At 37.1% G+C, this 24214-nt stretch overlaps 1 protein-coding gene across 5 annotated transcripts in view; it reads right to left on the reverse strand.

Annotated features, from left to right (window-relative positions):
- The window catches only part of APBA1 (amyloid beta precursor protein binding family A member 1), a 270008-nt gene that overhangs the window by 31334 nt on the left and 214460 nt on the right, over window positions 1–24214 (reverse strand). For all 5 annotated transcript variants that reach the window (XM_056806236.1, XM_056806239.1, XM_056806238.1 and 2 more), the window contains 3 exons: window positions 16821–16916; window positions 10199–10238; window positions 6167–6312 (listed from right to left, as the gene is read on the reverse strand). In XM_056806236.1, coding sequence (XP_056662214.1) covers window positions 6167–6312; window positions 10199–10238; window positions 16821–16916 — 282 coding nt within the window. The remainder of the gene's footprint in view (window positions 1–6166; window positions 6313–10198; window positions 10239–16820; window positions 16917–24214) is intronic.

The following is a 24214-nucleotide window of genomic DNA, read 5'->3' on the forward strand; positions in this document are numbered from 1 at the left end:
CCAGGATTAGTTAAGATTTTTTTCTTCCTTATAAGAAAAATGTTGTTAAGGGCTTGTCTTGATATTTTATAACTCTGTATATACCAGTCCTGCATAAATGATTACCAAATTGATGAAAAATCCAAAGACACTGCTGCCTCAAAGTGATGGGACTGCCATCTTGGTTTGGTACTCACCTGGTAGGAGAGCTCATTTTAGTTCCAGCAGGAAATCTCTGCTTCATTAATTAATTAATGGTTTGCTGGGCTGCCTTATTATGAAGAGACATGATGAGTAAGGCATCAAATACCACTTCCTAGGCACTGGAAGGCCTGAAAAACTAGCAGAACCCATATCCTGTCCTCACTAAATAGTTTTCATTGATGCTTTTAAGTAAGTTCAAGAGTCTGAAGGCAGCAGCTGCAAGGTTACCCCCTAAATGCTATTTAATTATGGTATAATCATTTTTGTATCGAGTGAGTAATTTTCCTCAGGTTGTGTATCACATTACAACTTGGTGACCCTAGGATAATTGCTAGGGAAAGTTTCACCCTGTGTCTGCTAAGATTCTCACATTAAGTGACTATTCCTGGAATCTGGGAGGGAGTTTTCTTCTTTTTAACTCTGCCGTGGTTGTAATAATCCAGGACTGATCATTGAATGTCCTACCCAACAAATCACCACTATCCTTTGACATAGAAACTTATTGGATGCCCTGAAGAAGCAGATGCCAGTAATGTTCCATGAAGTGAGATATGCCAATCACAGTGGGAATGTCCAAAAAACATTTGGGAGGGGGAGGTTCTCCTCAGAACAGATCAGAAGGGAAGTGGATCAAATGTACACATGAATTAAGCAAAAGGTACTTTCAAATAATTCATATAAGGTTTATTTTATTTTATACAGTTAGAATAATACCATCTCCAGATCAGGTTTGAAATCCTAGTGATTTAGAACAAACTCACATTCATGATTTGGTTAGAATGTTGTAAAAGATAAACTGGTCTGAAGCCTGAATAATAAACTGGACTAAAGGAAGTGGTCCATAGAAAGCATAATGAGAACATGCATTATAAAACAAGAAAAAGCAGCATCCATTTAAATCCTTATATTTTATGTGATTAATTAGGGCCTATTACCCAGCTGGCTCTTGAGTCACCTAAGTAAAATGGAAAATTACATATTTAATTACAGCCACAATGACACCTTCTTTTCTGTGAACAAACTGCAGATCTTAGGAGAAAGTTTTTCTTTTCTTTTAAAACTTAAGTCATCTACTTAAGGATGGAAAATGTCAGGCGTTTTCAGTAAATGATGAAAGGCAGGTATATCAGAAGTATTTGGTTGAGTAACTAACCATGCAGTTTTCATAGGATGTCTTCTAAAATTTGAGGACCCAAGAAAGCCAAGATATAAGCCATGAACTTAGACCAGAGTCTTTTAATTTGTGCTTCATGATATTAGAAAGAATGGGGAAATATATCATCTTCAATACAGGGCAAGAGGAGTTATCAAAGCTGAACCAATCTGCAGAAAAGATGGCTCCTCTTTTTTTCCTTTTTTTTTCTTTTGAAGGGGAGAGAAAAACCTTACCTACTATTTCCCAACTTGTTGGGAATGTGGACAGATGAAAACAAGGATGTGCAGAAAAGCAACATTGATCAGGAGGAGGAGGAGGCAAGGAGGGGGAGTATGAATCAAAATGGTTTAAAGTCATAGTGGAGGAAAAGACACCATGGTTGAACCTCTGTCTCTGAGTGGAAAAATGGTTTTCTGTGTGGAGAAGGCTACTTGGGATCAAGGGGAAACTTGGCTACCCTTCATCACTTCATAATTAACATTGCTATTGATTTTCTCCCCTCCTTAACCCAAGAAAAGATGTTCCTCTTGGGGATTCATCCTAGCAGCATCTGAGTGATTTTCAAAGAAAACGATCCCTTTTCCAATCAAGCCAAGGGAATACCCATGGCAGAAAAAGGCTAATGAGATCCAGAAAGCCTGACCCTGGAAGGTGGTGAGAGCATTCTCTCCATTCCCACCCAGCTAAGATCTTGCTCATCTTCGTCTCTGAAATGGTGAAGTGAGCTTCAATAGATTGGTCCCTTTTTTCTTCTTCTCCTCTGATTATGTCAAAAGATGCAGTAGAAGAAAGTCCACTCGACTTGGAATCTGGAGACTTAAGCTTGAAACCAGGTTCCATTTCATGTAATCAAGCTAAGGGACCTTGGAAAGGTCACCTAAACACTCTCAGACTCAGTTTCCTCATATGAAAATGAGGGGAAATGATATTTGCCTTATGAGATACATTATAGGGCAAGCACTTTGTAAACCTTGATATATTATAATATTTTATATTCAATCATTGAATTATATTCAAGTCAGCTGGCAGTAGAAATAATATTATATGATAGGGTCTGGACCTATCATTTCATTGGCATAGGATGTGAAAATTCCTCCCTAATTTAGGTCAGAACCCAAAAGGCAGCTAAGTGGTATAGTGGATAGAGCTTTGGACCTGGAGTCATGAAGTCCTGAGTACAAATCCATTCTCAAATACTTCCTAACTATGTGATCCTGGGCAAGTCACTTACCCTCTGTCTTCCTCAGTTTCCTCTACTATAAAATTATAATAATAATAGCACTTATCTCCCAGGGCTATTTTAAAGATCATATGAGATAATATTTATAAAGCATGGAATCTAGTACACAATAGGAACTTAATAAGTGCTTGTTCCTTTCTTTTCTGAAACTTAATCTTAAAGTTGCCTAGAGTATCTGACTTACTCAGGATCACAAGAGATAGTATGTGCCAGAGGTAGAACTTGAACTCAGGTCTTCTTGGCTTTGAGGCTAGCTCTCTGTCTACTATTCCATACTAACTCTCAATATTATTAATAGCAATAATATTTTATATTATTATTAATCATCATCAGACTTCTATTAACAGATTGTAAGAAAAATGACTTTCTTAGTAATAATAACATAAATACAAAAACTGATTCCACTAGTGAGTTGCCATTTTAGTATGGTCAGTGCTACATGAGCGTAATGTGGAAATAAGAGTTTAATAATAAAGATGAAAATCTGTTTCAAGGTCAAAAGTCTCTACTCTGATAGAATGTGTTTGTTCTAGCTGATAGATCAGGGATATCTAGGTCACAGCATGAAGCATAGCAAAGCAGCTCCTGAATCACACCAGGGTTAACCAGGTAATTGTAATTAGCTGCAGGATAAACAGCATCCTGTAATCTGAGGCAACATGGAAGGGGTATTGGCTGGCTGGAAGGGATAAATAAAAAGAGTAACTTAGAAAAATATTCTTTGGTTTGTTTTTTGTTTTTCAGAGATTTTTTGTCATCAGTTCAGTCAATTAATTAAGACTACTGATGAATGGATTTAAAAAAAAAAGTCAATCATCTTTTCTCTCACCTTACATAAATTCTACCGTTTAAGACCTAGGGCACAAATGCTTCCTGCTGATGCCTCTATCCAAGCAGTTTGAATGGCTCTTAAACACTCATTACTGAAATGTCAACTGGGAAGTACAACCCCTTCCTGAGAGACTGGTGCTTTTGAGGTGTGTCTATGTATGCCAATGCAGGATTTTCCTTGGCAGTTTCTAAATCCCAAGCCCCAAATGTATGTGTTTTCATGTGCTGATATTCTTGATGGCTCCAAAAATCTACTCAATTATAAAGTAGGAATTTTTGGATATACAAGTTCTTCAAGTTAGAAAAACCAGAGGCTGGGAGTAAGCTCTTTTAATCTTAAAAAAAAAAAAGAATTTAAATGGATGTAGAAGGGATGAGGTAGAAAATACTTAATGGAAGGCAATGCTTTTATATCAATACTCTAATATGATATTTCTATGTCATTAATGAATTAAATTTACCATTCTACAACAAAGTAATTAGTCTACAGAAAATTGCTCTAAGCAAATACCACTAAGTCTTGATAAGTGTGAATCCTCTGAAGTGGTCACATTATTCAAATTCATGGTGGATATTTCCATTAGGGTGGAATCAGTGATCATGTTTTACATAATTATTGCTTTAAATAATGTGGATTGGAATACAGATGACCACTTGGAGGGCGGGGTTCTTGTCTGGCACAAATTGAGACCTAGCTATATTCCCATCCTCTGTCTCCCCTCAAAATGTGAATCCTAAGTAGGTTGAAAATATCTTTATAACCAGATGCTCTTCATTGCTGTTTCTAGCTGACAGGGCATTCATTCTACTTCATGTTCATGTGGCCCATGAAACTTTGGGATGTCAACCCTGTGAAAATTCAAAGTAGATTTTCTGATCATGCGTTTCGTAGCTGAATGTATTTCTTTTTAAAAAGGACAAAACTAATACTCTATTGAAGACCACTGAGGAAATAAGAAAAAAAATAAAAAGAATATCTATTAAAGCTCAGGATCTATCTTCTGATACCACTGTAGTCCAATATTCAAAAGATTTCAAGTTGTGTTTAACTTGTAGTCTAGGTAAAAGTCAGAAGGCATTTATTTTATGCATGTGAATATTTAGGACATCTGAAAAATATAGAAAGGTTCTAACTTGAGGGGAGCAGTCAGGGATGCCTTCTTGACCCTGGTGCAGTGCAAAGAGAACTGGATTTGAAGTTGGAAGACCTGCGTTCCAATCCCAGCTTTGCCACATAGTACCTGTGTGACCTTGGACAAGTCACTTCAGTCAGCCAGATGGCAAAGTAGCCACCATACTATGTCTGGAGTCAGGAAGACCTAAGTTCAAATCCAGCTTCAGACACTTAACAGCTATGTGACCCTGGCAAGCCATGTACCCTCTGTTTATTTCCATTTCCTCAGTTATAAAATGGAGATAACAACAGTACCTACCTTGTGGGGCTGTTGGGAGGATTGAAACAATATTTGTAAACTGCTTAGCACAGTGCCTGGCACATAGGGGGTGCTATAGAAATGCTTATTCTTCTGCCTTCCCCTATGACCTTAACTGCTCACTTTCTTCATCTATATAAATTAAGGGCAGTAGAGCAGATGATCCTTAGGAAGAGGCTAAAATCACTATGGGGACTCAGACCTAAAAGATGCTCATTGTATTTCTTTAAATCAATAACCATAAATTAAGTACTTATGATATACATAGTCATCTTCTTTACTTAACAGCTCTCGGACTTGCTAATGATTCTGCCAGGAAATTTCCCTTCCAGTAGTATCATCCACTTAGACTAGGGCAGGAGAACATTCTATCCCTTCCTCCTCTGGTCCTTATCACAGAATACCTTGCGTCATTCCTAAGTCCCTTAAACTGAGTTTCTTGTCTCCTCTTCCAGAACCCCAGTCCTGTGGGAACGGGGACCCTTGGCAACATGGTGGTGCAGTGCCTTGCATATGAAATGCACATGAAATATTCTAGGGGCATTGATTCAATGATGGTTTCAGCACTGTCTCTAACTCCTCAGTTATTGCCTTCTGTCTCTCCATGCTTCTCCTTCCAGAGTTACCATGCAAGCCCCATGGTGGGCCCTGAAGAATGTGTCTGAGGAAAAGAAAAGTAAGAAGGAGAAGATGGGTAGCCAAGTTTCCTGGGTGGCCTCAAAAAATGCACCTCCAAAAGGAGAAAGCTTCAAGTTACCATTCTTCCCTGCAAGATGCAGGTCTAATGTTTTATTAAAGTGAAAGATTAAACTCTGAGCAGTTACAAAGGTAGATATAAATGATTGTTCCTCTCAGGTGTGGGGGATTATCTCAGGGCTGTCTTCCTTAATGAAATTAGTTTTTGGTTCTCATGGTTAAATGTTTTGGGTTATGGTTTATTTCTCAAGGCTTAGATGAAAACAAAATTCATTACTAAATAGGAGGAACCAAATCTACTCTGCGAAAATCACTCTGCTACTTACTACCTGAGTCTGATACCATCTGTAAAACCAAAATGTATAAGAACTCAACAAAAATTAAATTTTCAGGCACTGGTTACAATATTCTCTCAATCCACTTCTCTTCCAGATCCCCTCCGATCCAGTAATGAGGATCTGACTTAAGGGACTGCGGAGTTATCACTGGCTCAGACCCCGGATTTTGACTAGAAAAGATACTTATGTTACTGAAAACAAATTTCCCAAAGAAGGGATGGGCTTCCATATTCAGCCACTCCAGGAGTTTTGAATCCCCTCCGAGGAACAACACACCACAGCCCCTCACCTTGATTCTGCTGACGGCTTCCTGTGCCTGCATCATTCGAACATTCTTAGAGGGGGTTTTGTCAGAAAGCAGCTGGGTGGAGCCAAGATAATTGGCTGCAAAAATGATGCCATCGATCAAGTCTTCGGGATCACAAGGTCCTGGAACTATAATACAGAAAAACCACAGCTATGAGCAAAGCCACATTCTGATGGAGGCAGGCAGAACATAGACTGCTCAATTCTATATTGCTGTTCCCTATCACTGACACATTCAGACAAGTTAATAGCACATCTAGGCTTCTCACTCAGCCTGCCTACCCAACTGTGTATTCAGGCAAATTTGTGAAGAGGTAATCTATTTTTTTCCTTTGTTCTCACTAATGGGTTATTTTCAAACAGAAGTGAAGACATTTCCCCCCTTTATAGCAACTTCTCTTCTTCCGTACAATTTATGCAGAGAAATGATATGAAAAGTATTTAGATGAGACATAAAGTATGGTGATTATGCTTGCTGAGTGAATGCAAAACATCATTTCCTAATTCTGTACCACATCCTTACATGACTGTCTTCATAGACTGGGAGACCAATTATCCCCAGAAGGGGCCGGTTCATTCCAAAGGATACAGTACCTCCTCAATGGCATTCTGTCCCAATTCTATAGGTTAATTTCACCCTACCCGCCATGATAGTTCCACAAACCAACATTCCCAACATGGAGCTAGTACAGACTAATAGGTCACTGGAATTACATTTTTAAAAGGAGTACAGTCTCTTAAAAGAGTTCAAATTCTACTAATCATGGTTTATAATTAAGCCCTAATTTAAACTAAATTGTATTTGGCAGAACATCTTTTTTAGGTTAAACAAAAAATTGTCTTCTTTCTCTTAAGTATTTTTATCTTGTCCCATGTAAATCACAAAATCATAGAACTAGAAGGGTCCAGTCTCTGCATTTTATAGATGAGGAAACTGAGACCTAAGTAACATGCCTATGGTCACACTCCTAATTAGTGGCAAAGGCATAAATGTAGTAACCCAAGCAGGCCTCCAATTTTTTCCCTACTACATAATAAACCAATCCATTTCTCATTTAATTAAGAGTATTCAGGGTTGCTGCACTGAACAATCATATAATCACAGACTCTAAAGTTACAGGGGTTCTTAACAGTTACCTAGTTCTGAGTCCTCTGTGAAGTAGAAATCTCTTTCTACAACATCCTTGATGAAGCCCTCATTTTATAAGTGAGAAAACTGAGGCCCAGAAGAGAGTATGACAGCCTCCCTTGCAGGACTCAGCTCAAATCCCACTTTCTAGAGGAGGGCTTTCCCCATGTATCCTTCTGCCCAAGCTAGTGTCTTCCCTCTAAGGTGACCTTCCATTTATACTGTATATATTTCATATAGATAGTTATTGATATATGTCTCCCCCATTAGATATGAACATCTTGAGAGCAAAGACTATGTTTTTAAAATTTCCTTTGTATTCCCAGTGCTTAGCATAGTGTATGACACACAGTAAGCAAATAATAATGTTTGCTGACTGCCTGACTGACCTGCCCAGGGTTAAAGAGCTAAGTGTCTGGGGTAGGAGGTAAACCCAATTTTTCCTTGTTTTAGTTCAAATCTGCCTCCTTCTAACTCCTGCAGACCAGGCTTAGTTTTGCTTATGGGGGTGGGGAAAATAGGAGAACCTTTCAAATCCTTGAATTCTACTTCCCTCCTACACAGTCTTTAAAATATCTGAAGACAGGGAATAGTATTGGAAAAGATATTCTCTTTTTTGTGAAAAATATGCCTAGTTCCTTCAACTGAGTCTCAATTTAGCCATCAAAGCAAATGGACGTTGTTTTGCATACCATGGCAATTGGCACATAGTAGGTGTTTAATAAAAATTTGATGATTTAAACTCATAGTCTATCTGCTAAATCCTTGACTGTTTGAAGTTGATCATTCTTACTCCTACAGAGTTATTCTCCAATGGATTTAATTTTTACCTGTAAATGTCAAATTCATCTTGAGCTCAAACAGCTGTTCCCCATAATGAGCTGCTTACCAAGGCAGGGAGAGAAAATAATCCATTCATTTTCCTCAAACTAAAGTACAGTGGTTGCACTGGAGAGCCAAGCAGTCTCCTAAGAAATCTTTAATAAAGCACTGGCTACTAATTAAAAAAGGGAATTTGTTATACAGCTTAGTTAATGTTTTTACAAGAATGAGTGCTGCAGCCAACACTGTAAGAGGTGTATATTCCTCTCCTCGACCATATGAGATCAATACTTGGTGCTCCATGATGACTTATTGGGGGTGACAAACATGTTTTTCTCTCTTTCAGCCTTTATGGATATGACTGGAGTTCAAGGTGTTATCCACAATACACAAGCTAAAGGCTTAACCATACTCCAGGGAAGAATATGCCTGACTGTAATATAAATGGGCATTTTTGAATCTGTTCTACGTGCTTTGTAATGCTGAAATTTAGAGGCTGTAGCCATCCTATTGATGGAATTATTCTGCAGCTCAAATATAGGTGTTTATGAAAACACAATGCTTGAGGAGGCAAAAAAAAAGAGAAAGATAATAAGGAATGCAAAAAGTCACAAGCATAAGAAGAAAAGAAAAATGAACTCTTCCCAGGAATGCCTAATTGTCCATATATGTTACATGGCCATTCACAACCCAGAACTATCCTTTGAAAATGTTCCCTTTCCCTTCTGAAATAGTAAGTATGGGTGTGTACATGAGCTTGAAAGCAATTCAAATAATAATGAAATGCCTGGATAAATACTAAGCAACCAGGGGACCAAAATATTGGTCTTAAATAAATGATGGGTTTGATATATACCTTCATTTTATTTAACCTTCAATGAAATTGTATGCAATCAATTTCACTGTAGTACATTCTGACAGAAAGACCCCAATTCATCTCTGAGTTTAGTATTTACTCTAACCATATAAATTAAAAAGCAAATTAGATATTGGACCAATCATTTTTAAAGGTCAGATTTGAATTTGGCATGCTCCAGCATTTTCTGTTAGCAATTTTATCTCTCTGCTCAATTCACCGTACTTAGTTTGATGTGGAGGTGGACAAATACACTACACCACACACACACACACACACACACACACACACACACACACACACACACACACACCCCATAGAACAAATATAGAATCATGTTAATGTTAGCTACTTGATAACTTCCAGACACTGGATAATGACACTGCTACTGATAGAATTCAAGGTTTTAAAAGCATTTAAAAATGCTTATTGATTGACTGGTTTTATTAGCTCATAAAATATTCCTAATAATTAGAGGGTTACCCTTTTCTTTCTTGATTTTGTTCTGGTTATTTTTGTTTATTTTTTAAACTAGAATGTAGGAGATTTAAAATATTAAAAAAAAATAAAAACCAAACCCCACTACCCAGGGTGTTGCTATTATTATTATCCTAGGTTTTTAATGGTACAGATGAACAATTTTAATCTGTCCTTATAGAATCATAAAGTTGGACAAGATCTCAAAAGGACAGTTGGTCCTTTTGACCACATTTGAGCATATTTTATTTTTATAATAGATTGGTCTGTCTATATAGTTCACTTGAGTTTTCAATGACAGCTTAAGAGGTACTAGTAAAATTATTCCTTATAGTTGATCTAAGTCCCTCTTTTTCCATTTGTTGCACTGTGGGTGAAGACATTTTTAAACTGATGTCCATTGGATTGGGAATCAGGGGATCTGAGTTCTAGTCAAAGTTTTCTTACAAACTAGCTGTATGGCCTTGGGTAAGTCACTTTACTCTCTCTGCCTCAGTTTCCTCATAAATAAAATGAGACGGTTAGCCCTACATGAACCAAGATTAAGTTCTTTCCATCTTGAAAATTCTATGATTGTCATTCTAAATTGCTGAAGATTGCTAATATCTGACCTTGTGACTTTCCTTCTTCCTGGATGATAGATATATCCTGTTAATGTACAGCATTACATATTGCTGAATAATAAAAGATTTATAAATCAGTCAGTGCTTGATTTTTTTCTTACATCTTACCTTCAACGTATGTTGGGAATGAAGCCAAGCTTTTCCTTGACTGTAATTAAGACAAAGAGTGTTTCAAACAGGGCAAAGCATGCTCATATATGCATTAATAACCTATCCATGCAACATGAAAAATAAATATACCACCAAATAGCAGTTAATAACAAGAGAGAGTAGATCATTATTGGTTAGATAAAGTTGAAATGTGTATAAATATATGCATTTCTCATTTATAGGTTATCGTTAAGTGATAAGTCATTAGCATTTTACAGCATCAGGAAGTCTTAGCATCCATGTTCAGGAATCTTTAGATGGTTTTCAGTTTCTATGTTCTGTGATTTGGAAAAAAAAAATCCATTTTCTGAATGACAGGAGTGGCTCCAATTGCTAGATCTGGCCAATATAAAAAACTCAAGGCAACTCATATTCTTAAAAAATGGAATTTCCATGTAATAAATGACTGAGTATAAACATGACTAGAACTGCAGAAATTAAGAATTCCCACAGGAAACCAGTTGTTTAAAAACCAAATAACCTCTCCTATGATGCTAAGATGTTTTCTGGATTTCTTTATTCTCTTCCTTGCTTCATTTATAAATTTACTTTATTTAGAAGTCATCCATTCTTTAAATCACTCCAGCATACCACCTTAAAACAAAAACAAAACAAAGGAGTAAAGAATAAACCCTTGAATCAAATCTTCTTAGATCAGGCAATGCTAAGTAAAAGCCCAGCAGAAGATCTCTACTTAAAGGGTTAGCAAGAATAGACTTGGAAAACTATCAAACCTTCCAAATCACCATTCGTATGCCAAATTGTCCTCACTGCAGTAATACTTACCTTTTGATTCTTCTTAAAAAAACAATTGTGTTAAGGATAAACCTGGATGTTGGAGAAATAGAGAATTTGTCCTTAAGGATAGAATCTAGTCCTGTGATTTCATTAGTACTGAAAACTGGCAGGTGAGGGAACTCCTTCTACTAAAAGGGGTTGGATCCAGCATCTTCTCTGTGACTTGGTTTTAGAGAGTTGTCTAGAGCCCAGTGGTTAAGTGATTTGCCAGTGGGTCACAGAGCCAGAATAAGCCAGAGGCAGAACTTGAAGTCATATCTTCCTAGCTCCAAGGACAATTCTCCACTCACTATGCCAAACAGCCTCTGAATCTGTTTGCTAAAAACAAAACAGCAAAAAGCCAGGTCTTGCATTACTGGGGAAAGATGCTAGGAACTCTGAGGAAAGATAGAGAATCATCATTTCAAGGGCAGTTGGTGTTAATATTGTGTTCCCAAAAGATGAAAAACATAGACCTTCTATATAGTTTGTGTTTTCTTGGGTTCATTTTTTCATTTCCTCCTCAATATAAGCTCTGCGAGGGCAGGGACTCTTTCGTTTTGGCCAAATCTTTATTACTGAATATATTTTGTGGCTAAAAATGTTTGCTGAAATGAATGGAATTGTGAAAATATTTTTAAACTACAAGATCCTTGAGTGCAGAAATTATCTTTTGCCTCTTTTTGTATCCTCAGTATAATATTAGGCTGGCACTCAGTAGGTGTATAGTAAATATTTACTCAATTAATTAATTAAATGTGTTAATGTTTCTATGCTGAGACTATACCAGATCCTAGATGTTCATCACTAGGTATTCTTCTTGGAAGAGAAAGAGCAGAACGCAGCATTCTGGGAATAAATGTTAGGACCTAGACTAACACTTTCTTGCTGCAGGAGAGGAAGTGGGAAGGAGAGGGTGAGGATGCCAAGGGTACTCATTCAGAATTTCTTGGTAGAGTCTCCTCACCTGGATTATGAGAAAAGCAGCACTTACCTCACAAGGGCAAAAGAAAGGATTAATTAGCTAACATCTGCATAGCATTTTAGAAATGAAAACTACTCAGGACCAAGCTAATGACAAGTAATTTAACATAATTTAGAAGAGTTAAAGACCTTCATGTTCATCTTGAAATGTGTAACATCTGGCAACTCATTAGAGAGAACTTTTCATGGAGTGTGTTCATTGTAATGAAATGGCTCATTATACCAGATGTAGAGTCTGAATATTCCTAAAATGCCTCTCTTGTTCAAAGAAGGGTAAACTGTGTTTCAACCTAAGGAATAAGCCCAAGGGGATGAGAAATTGAAATGATGGCCATTGGCTGTCAATGCATCTATAGGAAGAAATGCAGCAAAAGGAGACCAAGAACGGAGGCCTACAGAAAAGAGGGCCATCAAATCTCTAGAAGTCTGTTCCACTGATTGACTTTTCATTTAAAATCAACAGAGAATGGAGTTAGTACAACAAATACGTTATTTGATTCTGTTGAGCATATACCAACAGAGCCAACATAATTCTGATTGACTTGACAGTCAGTTAAATAGCTCCAAAGAAGATGGTCCTTTTTTGGCAAGGCTATAGACTTTTAAATGCAATTTGTGCCCTTGAGCTAGGTAGCCTTCAGCCTGAGATGTCCACTCAGTTCAATCAGATTGGCTCAGCTCAAGCTATATCCAATTACCCAACCCTGATTCTGCTTGGATATTAACTGGGTAAATGAATACTTTATTGAAGGCTAAACTCAAGGAAAGCCTTCTGGGTACAGACCTGAATACAAAAAAGAATAACTCTAATATAGTTTTTTTAATCTTTTATTTTAGAAATACAGAAAAGAGGATATTCACTATTTTTCCTGTTTCTCTCAACAAGTTCATGACTAGGGAATGACTGGGTGCGTTGGTTAGAATGGGCCTGGAGTCAGGAAGCCCTGAGTTAAAATCCAGCCTCTGACAATACCTGTGTGATCTTGGATAAATAACTTAACTCACCTTCGTCTTAGTTTCTTCTATTGTAAAATGGGGATAATAGCTCATCTCCCAAAAGTTGCTGTGAAATTCAAGTGAGATAACTGTAAGCACTTAGCACAGTGCCTGTCATATTCTAACCACTATATAAATATTACCTATGATGATGATGAGGATTTTATTTTATAGATTCTGAAGCAGTGTGTCTTTTTAATTGATTTTTTAAAAGAACAAATATCTACCTTCTCTTCTTCCATCCATTAGGAAAATAAAAAGGAAAAAGAAAAACAAAACTCTTATAAGACATATTCAATCTAGCAATACAAATTCCTGTACTGGTCATGTTAAAAAAAAACAAAAAACATCTCATTCTGTATTCTGAGTCAGTCATCTCTGTTAGGCAGTAGATAGCATGTCTCATCTGTGTATATTTTTAATGGGGAAATGATTTCCTTAAATTTAAAGAATGGCTAATTACTGCATGCTCAGAAAGTTTTAAAAAATAATTTTTAAAAGGCTATGCAGAAACAAGCACCAATCCTCACAGAAACTGAAAAACCAACATTTGCTTCTACAGACACGTAGGTGTACAGTGGTAAATGTTAAGATGCCTGGTTAGCACTTCATTTTCTACTTGGTGGACAGAAAGAGACTAATGGGGTCACCGAACCCTTAGTAGGGAAGATTAAATTTAATAGAAGTTATAAATTCCCAGATCAAAGAAAGCCAAAGGCTACAGAGCCGTCCTCTTCCTAGGGAATTTCCTAAGGGCCACCTAAAGATGAATGGAGTTGAGAGGACTCCTATAAGGGCATGCTCATCTGCATATTTGCACTTAATCAACACTTGCTACAAACACTTGCAGCCCTTTCAAGCAATTATCAAGTTTTGATTTTATTGCTACTGCTGGCGGGGCTGCCATTCCTGACTTTTCTCTCCATTTCCTTCTCACCCAGTCATGCATTATAAATTAAGTGTGAGGCAGAAAATGGGAAAAGCCAGAAAGTAGGCTGGTGAGAGAGCACCATCAAACCCAATCCCAAGCTACATCATCCACCAGTAGGTCATAGTTTGGTAAGTCCTGATATACAGTGAAGCATTTTGCAAACCTATAAAGAACAGTAGGATGTATTATACTTGAAATGTCTTTCTGTTGATTAATTTAATTCCAATTGGTTTTTAAAAGTTACAACATTCCTCCTTGATTGATCTTCAATAGGAAGTGGATTATCTTTTTATATGGGATCTCCCTATAGATATTTGTTTCTAATTTTTATTTCATCAATATAGAGTGCTCTAGGTAAGAAAATCCCTGTACCTAGATAACTTTTGCATGAAACAGAAAAGCTTTAGTTCTAAGAAAATTAATGCACCTAGGATACAGGAAGCAGTTGAATGGGAAAAAAAAATCTTTTATCATAGTTCTCTAGAGGACTTGATGCAGAAGATATATTTTAGATTTATACAAATAAAGTGATTAACATATCTATACCCTTTGTCCTAAAGATGCAATTACTGGGCATATAGGCCACAGCTTTTAGGCCACTTTCCCTACATATCCTAAAATATTTATAGTTGCATTTTTAGTGAGAGGAAAGAATTGAGAACAGTAGATGCCCACTGATGGGGTAAAGGCTAAACAAATGGTAGTACAAGAACATAATGAGGTAATATTATATTCTAAGAAATGATGAATGGGATGAATCCAGAGAAGGATATAAAGATCTATATGAATTGATGCAGAGTGAAGAAAGCAGAGCCAAGAAAACAATGTATACCAAGACAATACCAATGTAAACAGAAAGACGTTATACACTTATTGACTCTGTTGAGAGTAGACTAATTGAGCCAACATAATTCTGACTGACTTGATAGTTATGAAAATGTTGCAGGAAATCAATGTTGCAAAAATTAAAAAGAACAAGCATATCTCAAAAAAAGGAAAAAAAAAACGCCCTTACAATCACTTTGCAGAGGTGGGAGGTCCATAAATGTGGCACATAGTTTTTAGAATTTTTGATCTGCTGATCAGTTATGCAGAGTTTTTTTCTCTTTTTTAAATCCTTAAAAATACTATTTGATATGGGATGGCTCTCTGGGAGGAAAGGGAGAGTAACAATAGGGAAAATTATGATGATATAAACAAACAAAAACAATAAAAAATTATTTAACCAAAAAACCAAAACAAAATCCCTATACCAATGCAGATTCTTAAAAATGCTCTGAAATTTAAGTCTCAGAGTTATCTGGTGCTATGAGAGGTTAAATGACTTTCTCCAACATCACAAGACTAGTATGTAGCAAAGACAGAATATGAACCTAGATCTCTATCCCCTAGGCCATGTGATGCCTCTCATGAGTAACAGAGATTTGCACCTGAAGGTAAATAAACATAATTTATTGTGCCATCTTGTTTTTAACCAGAGGGGGTAAAAATGACATAATTGATTTTGTATTTAAATTTTTTAAACAAATATTCTCAGTGTTAATTAGACAACTGCAATATTTAGAGGTAACTGATCTCCCACACAGATGATATCAGAGCTCAGTATCAGGTTATTAATAGGTGCAAGTGGCAATTAGTGCTAGCATTTATTTATTTGCTAGTGTATAAAGAGGTCACAGAGAAGATGAAAATTTTCCTTTAGTGAAAAGTATTTTGTTTCAGCATTAGAAGGAGGATACATGTCAATGAGATCACAGACCTTTCCACAGGAGTCTTGGGGGGGAAAAAAGTGGCTGCTGACTTGCATTGATCAGAGGTTTTCCCCTCCTGGGAATTAAACCAATGAAATTACAAGTTCAGTGCCGAACCCCTGGTTTTTCTAGAGTGACCTAGCTCTGGAGCTCTGTAGGGAGAAGTAAGGACCTATAAATTCAATCCAATGGGGATTTCCCTAAGTGGGGGGAGAGGTGGGTTGTAAACATTCTCTCCCAATGCTTACCTATACTTAAGAGTCTCCAAGGCAGCTGGGTGGTGTAGTAGATGGAATGCCTGGGGTGGGGAAGACTCATCTTTCTGTGTTCAATCTGTCCTCGGACACTTAGTGGCTATGTGACCCTGAGCAAGTCAATTTCCTCTCTTAGCCTCAATTTGCTCATCTATAGAATGAGCTGCAGAAGGAAATGGCAAATTGTTCCTTTGCCAATAAAATCCCAAATAGGGTTACTACTGGGAAAAAAAACAAAACAGCAGACTTAGAATTTTAAGGAGCTGCCTGGAAGCAAGTGTTGTGACTTGCCTAAGGTCCCACACAGATAGTGTTAGAGGCAAGATGCCTTCTCGATTCTAACTTTGGCCCACTACTCAAAACCACTATCCAAACACTATCCATGGCCCACTATGACATACTACCTCCCTTAGCCTAGACCCTTAAAAAAGGAGGAAAAAAGCTGAGGCAGTGGAATCAGTTTTCATAATATTTTCCCTTAAAATGTCATAAATGTATACTGGGGAAAGACTAAATGGGGAGCACAATTTATTAATATCAGAAGGCAAGACATATTGTCAGAAAAGCAATAGAGTTGGATCTTTTTGCCTTATCCTCTCCCAAAACAATTCTTTAAGTTAGACTTTCACTTTTGGAAGAGCTACCCATCAGCTTTGGTGAAGAGGGTTTCCTGCCAGGAGAATTCAAACACTAATGAAATCACAAGAACAGAAAAACAACAACAAAAGGCATATATATTAGAGAATACATTTAAAAGCCAGAATTTCACACACCCTCTTACTGTGAATTGGTCTTGTAATCTATAATAGAAGAAAGGGAAAGGGCAAAGAATCCTGAAAAGAAACTGGATTAAAAAGAGAGGGGCCCATGGCATCGACAATGACTACCTCTTTATTAGTGGAAGATTCCGGCAGGTCATCTTGCTGATGCTGTCTGCTCGACGATTCAGCACCCCGGGGAGAGGAAGAATCAGGAGATGGAGACTAGACACAGTAAGGAAACAAAATCAGGAAAACCTGAATGACTCAGTGAACCTCTTAGTTTTGGGGAAAGGAAGTAGAGAGCTCTAAGAAAGGCAGAACATAAAAGTGTAAATTTAAAAAATATATATATTTTTTGGCTTAATGATCATTTCGCTAGTGTGGCTAGAACTGCCCTTGGAATCAGGAAGAATGAGATTCAAATCCTGCCAGTGCAAGTTCTGCCTCCAACATATACAACTTGTGCCTGTGATCAGAGTTATTTTCAGTCCTTTTTAATTGTGTCCAACTCTTCATTAACCATTTGAGATTTCCTTGGAAAAGGTATAGACATGGTTTGCCATTTCCTTCTCCAACTCGTTTTATAGAAGATGGAAATTGAGGCAAACAGGATTAAGTGACTTGTCCAGGGTCATACAGCTTATAAGAGGCTAAATCCAGATTTGAATTCAGGAAAATGAGTCTTCCTCACTCCAGGCTAGGCACTCTATCCATTATGCCATTTATCTGCCTTCTGCAATCAGAAGCAAGTCACCCAATTTCTCCATGTTCCAAAGCAACTCCTGAAGACTATAATGTTCCAGAGGATTCATAATAAAAAATGCTATTTGCCTTCACATAGGGAACTGATGAACTTGCAGTGCAAGTTAAGGCATCTTTCTTCCCCCCCCCCTTCTCTCTTCCTTCCTTCCTTCCTTCCTTCCTCTCTTTTTTTTCTTGTTTTTTTTTTTTGTTGGAACCTGACCAATGTAGAAATTTGTTTTGCATGTTTTCATATTTATAATGGGAGGGTTTTATATTCTGTGATTTCTCAATGGATGGGGGGGAGTGGAAGGAAGGAGAGATTTTGAAATGGAAAATAAAATAAAATGGAATTAAAACTCCACAAAATATAGTATTAAAGATCTTCACTAATAGAGGATCTTTTTTAACCTGATACTTCCTGCAAAGATGGAATCACAGATCTAGGTCACCCAAACCAAACTAAAAACAACAACAACAACAACAACAAACCCAAAATGAATGTATGAAACCTAATATTTTTCAGCTTTCTTTTCAATGCTTGTCATTTTCTTTGAGAAACCTTTGAGTTTTCTGGGGAAGCAAGGTACCATAGTGGATAAAATGCCAGGCCTGTAGGCCTGGGGAACTGTGTTTAAATCTGACCTCAGACACTTCCTGGCTAGACACTAGACCCTGGGCTAGTCATAACCCCAATTGCCTAGCCTTTGCTGCTCTTCTTAGAATTGATACTAACACAGAAAGACTTAAAAAAAAACTAAACAAACACAAAGAATTTTGAAGCTCAAACTTAAAATTGGAGAAAATAAAGCTAAAAGATGGCACAAAAGATGGTACTTTATTTGCCTGTTGATAACCAATCATTTAAATTCTCTGTGTCTTAGAAATCCCTCAGCCTGACCATAACTCAATGGAGTAATCAAAATGATGCTTAGAGAAACATTAGGGAAAGCATTGCCTGGAAAAGGGAATTTCCCACAAGGCAATGGTGCTGAGGAGGTATGAGGGGTTACTGAGCTGAAGGGGGGACTCAGCAAAACTATAAAAGTAACATCTCTTTAACAGGCTGTCTCTCAGGAAAGAAGAAGGGATAAAATGGACAGGAAAGAGATAGGAAAAACATACAAATTACTCTGTTCAACAAGCAGACTGGCATGGTTCTCTGTCATGGGACTTGGTGGGTTTTTTTTAACCTATGTGCTCTACATGATTTTGGACACAGAGGTGATAACACGGTCAAGTTCTTAAATATTTACACAAAGAAAAGAGATCCATTGGAGTGATATCACCACTTGTATGGAGAGATGACAGACACAACAGACCAGGCAAAAGAGAACAATCTACTGTATATCCTGGTTTGAACTATAGTCAAGTAGCCACAGATGACCTTTGCAGGAATTGGTTATGTTTTTTTTAATGTAATGTGTATTTTTAAAAATACAGTATATATTCTCTTATATTAATTTTCCATTGATAGCTGTGTGTGTGTGTGTGTGTGTGTGTATTTAAAGTTCAGGCCAATGGTTTCATCAGTGGGGGGAATTCTCAATGTGGAAAACCTCTCCTTCCCTCTACCAAGGGGATTACAGATTACAAAATTTAGAGCTAGAAGGAACCATAGAGGTCATGTTGCAAAACCCTCTTAGTTTACAGATGAGGAAACTGAGGCAGATAGAAGTGAACTGAATTGCCTGTCTAGCTAGCTGCCTGGGCACGATTTGAACTCAAATACTCCTGATTCCACACCTGGTACCCTACCTAGCATGTAGCCTAGCTGCCTGTTCAGAATATTGCAACAGGTTCCATTTCTTTATCTAGTTCTTATTTTTCATGCCTTTGGAAAAAAAAATAGCTAGCATCCCTTATACAGTACTTTAAAGTTTTCAAATAATTTTGCAAATATCGTATCTTAATCCTTAACACAAGCTTGGAAGACAGGTACTACTGTTGTTATTATTATTGTTTTATAGATGAAGAAACTGAGGCAGAAAGATTAAGTGATTTGCCCAGGATTACACAGCTAAGTGTCTGATTTGAATTCAAGTCCTCCTAATTCCTAGTTGAGCAACTAAATCATATGCCTCCCAGTTAACCAATTATGTTATTTGTAATTTTACTGGTTCTTGCAATGAGAAAGATTCTTGTCTAATGGCAGTTGGGGGGGGGGGGGGCGGGGGAATAAGGAAGAAGAAGAGGGAAAACAGGGTCCACTGTTTCATTTTGTCAGCCTGCCATTCAAACAATGTTGTGAACCTAATGCAATATTTTGCATTTTGGTTTTTTTGCCATCTGGTGAAAGGGCAAACCTCTCCCTCTGGCCATGATACCTTAGGTACTACCAGATATCATTCTGCATCACAGAGAGGACATACCCCTGGACTCTAACAGAGTGTCTCATCTGAGTCCCATAATAATTCTTATGTGAGCTGAAAACTGTCATTGAAATGACAAGATTGAGGGTAATGATTACCCCCTAAATTATGGCCTATTTATATTATATATAGATTTAAAAACTATAAGGTGGGATGGAAAACTAGTATTGTGGAGTAGTAAAAAACCTGGAATTGAATTGTCCCTCTGACACATGATAGTTCTGTGACTAGGCAAGAACTTAACCTCCTAGTGTCCCAGAAGACTCTCTAAAATGATACATTGCAGGGCAAATGCCAACCTTCATTGGGACAGAGGATCTCCTCACAGAGAGCTGAAAATTGTGGACTAGTATGTTTAGAAGAGCAGCAACCATTGTTTTTCTCAGACACTCCATCTCATATTCTGTTGTTGCAAAAACTCAACTCTTATAGACTTCCATGGTTTTACACTAATACATTGTCCCCAAAGTGGAAAAAAATTCCTAGAAATCACAGATAATTGTTTGCTTTTCTTTTTTTTCTAAACCATTACCTTCCATCTTAAAATCAATATTAAGTATTAGTTTCAAGTGGTAAGGGCTTGTCTAGAGTCACACAAATTGTGGTCAGATTTAAACCCAGGATCTCCTGTCCTTAGTCCTGGCTCTCAATCCATGGAGTCACCTAACTACTCCCTAACTCTCTTTACTTTTCAAGTGGAGCTAATATATTATCCACTATTAGCAGAGTAGAAAAAATTCTTATTGAACAGATACTCTGAAAAGCTTCATTCTGGGAAACCACAGCTATCCTAGTCCTCAAGGCTCTAATCTGTTAGGATAAGGGCAATCCCTCTTTAATATGGCAAATGATACATTGAGCATGGCCTGGCACTGGATGTGGGGAAAGTCAGTAATAGCAAGCTCTAATCTATAAGGGATCTCAATGGCCAATGAGTCCAATCTAAAACCGAATAGTCAAAGTAGGTGCTGTGATAACTCTCATTTTCAGGTGAGGAAACTGCTGGAAACAGAGTTAAGGGACTTATCCAGGGCCACCTTGATAATAAGCAGGATATGAATTCAGGTTTTCTTGACTCCAGGCTTAGCTCCCTATCCACTGTGCCAAGTATTTTGAGTACCTATTATATACTTCTTGAAGGAGGTGAATGAGAGTGGTGAGTGATGATAGGCAAAAGCTAAGTATGACTAGAGTTTGAACCTTAGATCTATATAAGCTATTTGGAAATTCCCATCAGGATCTTAGGATATCCCAGCTTGCTTCTTTTCTCTGCTTCCTGCCTGTTTATACTTTGATTGGGTGTTCCTATTTTCCATTTCAACAACAAAGACACCTGAAGGGGACACTGCTTCTTCTAGTGTTGGATGGAAACAGTTCACTGCTTCATCATGGAGATGAGGAGCAACTGAAAGGGTTCAGAGTTCAAGGGGTTCTGCCATAAAGATCTTTGCTAGTTGAGAGTCAACTTGTTTACAGGATTTAATCAGATTTTGCTATTTATTGATTGATTTGTTTATAATTTTACTAATTTATTTATTTTAAAGCTATTACCTTCCCTCTTAGAATCAATATTATATAACGGTTGTAAGGCAGAAAAATGGTAAGATCTAGGCAATGGACTTGCCCAAGGTCACATAGCTAGGAAGCAACCAGAGTCATATTTGAACCCAGGACCTTCTCTTTCAGGCTTCTATCCACAGAACCACCTAGCTGCCCCCTTTGCATTGTTATTAAAAAAATTAAAAAGTCATCAGAGGAAGCCAAATTATGTTTTGCTTTATGTAAACAGGTCTCCAAACAGCTCTGTGAAAAACATAAGTTTTTGTCCAGTTTTATTTGAACATTTTGAATACAATGTCCTAGATGATCATGACATAGATACTTACAGAAATTTGCAGAAAGTGTCTGAGGTGAGTGTGTGCCACCCTGACCATTAGAATATCCTTTCTATGAGAATATAAGCTCACTGAGGGCAAGGTTCTGCATGCTTGTTTGCTTATATTTGCATCTCCAACACTTAAAGAATGTCTCATTTGAAGTACTTATTACATTATCTTTCTTTGTGTCTATCTATCTATCTATCTATCTATCTATCTATCTATCTATCTATCTATCTATGGCTTCACCAATACTTACTTTATTATGATTTTTATTAATAAATATGATATCTATCATCTCCAATTAAGCACAATGATCATACCACAGATTTAGATATCAATTTCATCCTCTTTTCTATATCAGATTTAAAAAGCATTTCCTAGGACAATGAGTATTATTAACTCTAGTAATGGATCCATTTGAATCTCTAGGGCAGATACATTCCTTTTAGTGGTTACCTCTTCCTGCATGCTTATCCTTATACTTCTTAGCTCTTCCTTATTCAGTTTAATAACTTTTTTCCACCTTAAACATTAGACTCTAAATCTGATCAACTGTCAATATATTCTTCCATCCTTGATTCTCCTCCTCAGACTTTTTCCACCTGCGAAAATAAGGCTTTCCTGAAGACACTGTATCCCTTACTACCCTCTCCCATCTCTTCTGCTTATCCTTTTCTTATAGGGCTAGAAGGACAAATAGGTCTTTTCTTTAATCCTCAGGCCAGTCCATTGCTCTGCTATCATTCCACGATTAAGGTCAGATGTCCTTTTTACTGGACTATATCAACTTCCAGGACAGCTTTCTAACTCCTCAGTAATTTCAGCACCTGGTTTTCCTCTTCACTCAATTCCTACCCTGCCTAGACACTTGGTGATACAAAGTTAATATCACCAACATTAATAACAATAGCACATGTAAATCATGGTAATTTAAAAATTTGCAAGATTCTTTCCTTACCTCAACCTTTTGAGGTAGTTAATGGGAACACTATCATCCTCATTTTAGACTAGTAAACTAAGTAAACAGATATTATGACTATTTGATAGATGAGTGAATAAAGAAGTGACTTGTCCACACTTAAACATTCATGAGTAAATAAATGTCAATGTAACTTAGGAGTGTAACTCTCATGTGTTCAGACTACAAATCCAGTATTTGATCCATATTAATGAACCTTCTCACACTCTGGTCTCTCACTCAACCTCATATATGTCAGGGAGGATAAATGATACAGTTATCTGAAATTGTTCTACCTCTGAGAATTAGAACTCTTAAATGCCTATAAGCATTATGTTTACCTTTCCATCTCTCCTACAACTTCCCTCCATTGCCTGCTTTTCACACTCGACCTGATTTCTGCTCACTTGAACCTTTCTCATCTTCTTTGGGGTTTTACTCCACTGCTCATCTCTCATCTCATGTTCAACCTCTCCCTTAAGTGGTCATTCCCTTCCATTTACAGATCTGTTCACTGTTCCCTCTCCCCTACTGCCATCCTGCAAAGCTTTCCCTTTCCTTTGCTCCTCTTTCAAGCTGTGGACTTATTTCTCCTCATCACTGCCAAAATCAAACCAATCTAGTAAGCTTAATTGTCTCTATTCTTTCAGGATTCCTCAACCCCTTGCACTTTGGCTTCAAGATTTCAAACGAATCTTCAAGCTTTATTTCATACTACTTCTTTTCATACACTGAACATTTTAGCCACCCAAGGCTAGCAGTCACCTGTCCTGCCTCCATGCATCTATTCAGGTTGTTCCACATATCTAAAATGTCTTCTCTCTAGAACTTTGGAAATTTTTTTCTTTTTCTCCAAGGTTCAATTCAGATGTTTCCTTGAAGTTTTTTTTATTAATTTTTGAAATATAGTTATTTTTATCTGATAGATGATAAACTCCTTGAGGGCAGGCATTCTTGCATCCTCAGCATTTAGCACAGAGCACTGTTCAGAGTAATTACTTATAAATTATTAAATTGAATTTTTTCAGAGACTACATGTAAGAATCTCAGTTTTCTGTGTTCTCATGAGATTGCTTCTTAGGCTTCTGGTGTATATTATCTGAATTCCCTCTCTCATCCCAAGTCAACAAAAGACATTTTCTTCTCATTTAAGAAACAAACAACTTGATAACAAAGCAAGTATATTAGTTATTTTTTGCCCTGGGTCATGTTTATGCTTCTGAAATTTAAAACTGCTTTATTAACTATACTACACACCACCTCCATTTAAGCTATTCATTTTATCAATATATACTTTGATTTTCCTTAATATGGTGAAGTAGGGAAGTTATCAAAGGCACTGTATGTTCTACTCGTATCATTAAAATGATAGTCTGGACACAATGAAATTTTTTTATACACGCATCTTCATAATGAATGGAATTTAACTTAATTTGAACATTTTAAGATATCCATCTGTGAAACTATTTTAATCATTTCCTCATTTCCCTCACTCAAAGAGAAATGTACTTTTAAACATCCCCAAATCATAAAAACTGGGAAACTTACTTTAAGTATATGAGAGGAAAC

This window comes from Monodelphis domestica, chromosome 7 (genome assembly GCF_027887165.1).
Source record: "Monodelphis domestica isolate mMonDom1 chromosome 7, mMonDom1.pri, whole genome shotgun sequence".
NCBI classification, from domain to species: domain Eukaryota; kingdom Metazoa; phylum Chordata; class Mammalia; order Didelphimorphia; family Didelphidae; genus Monodelphis; species Monodelphis domestica.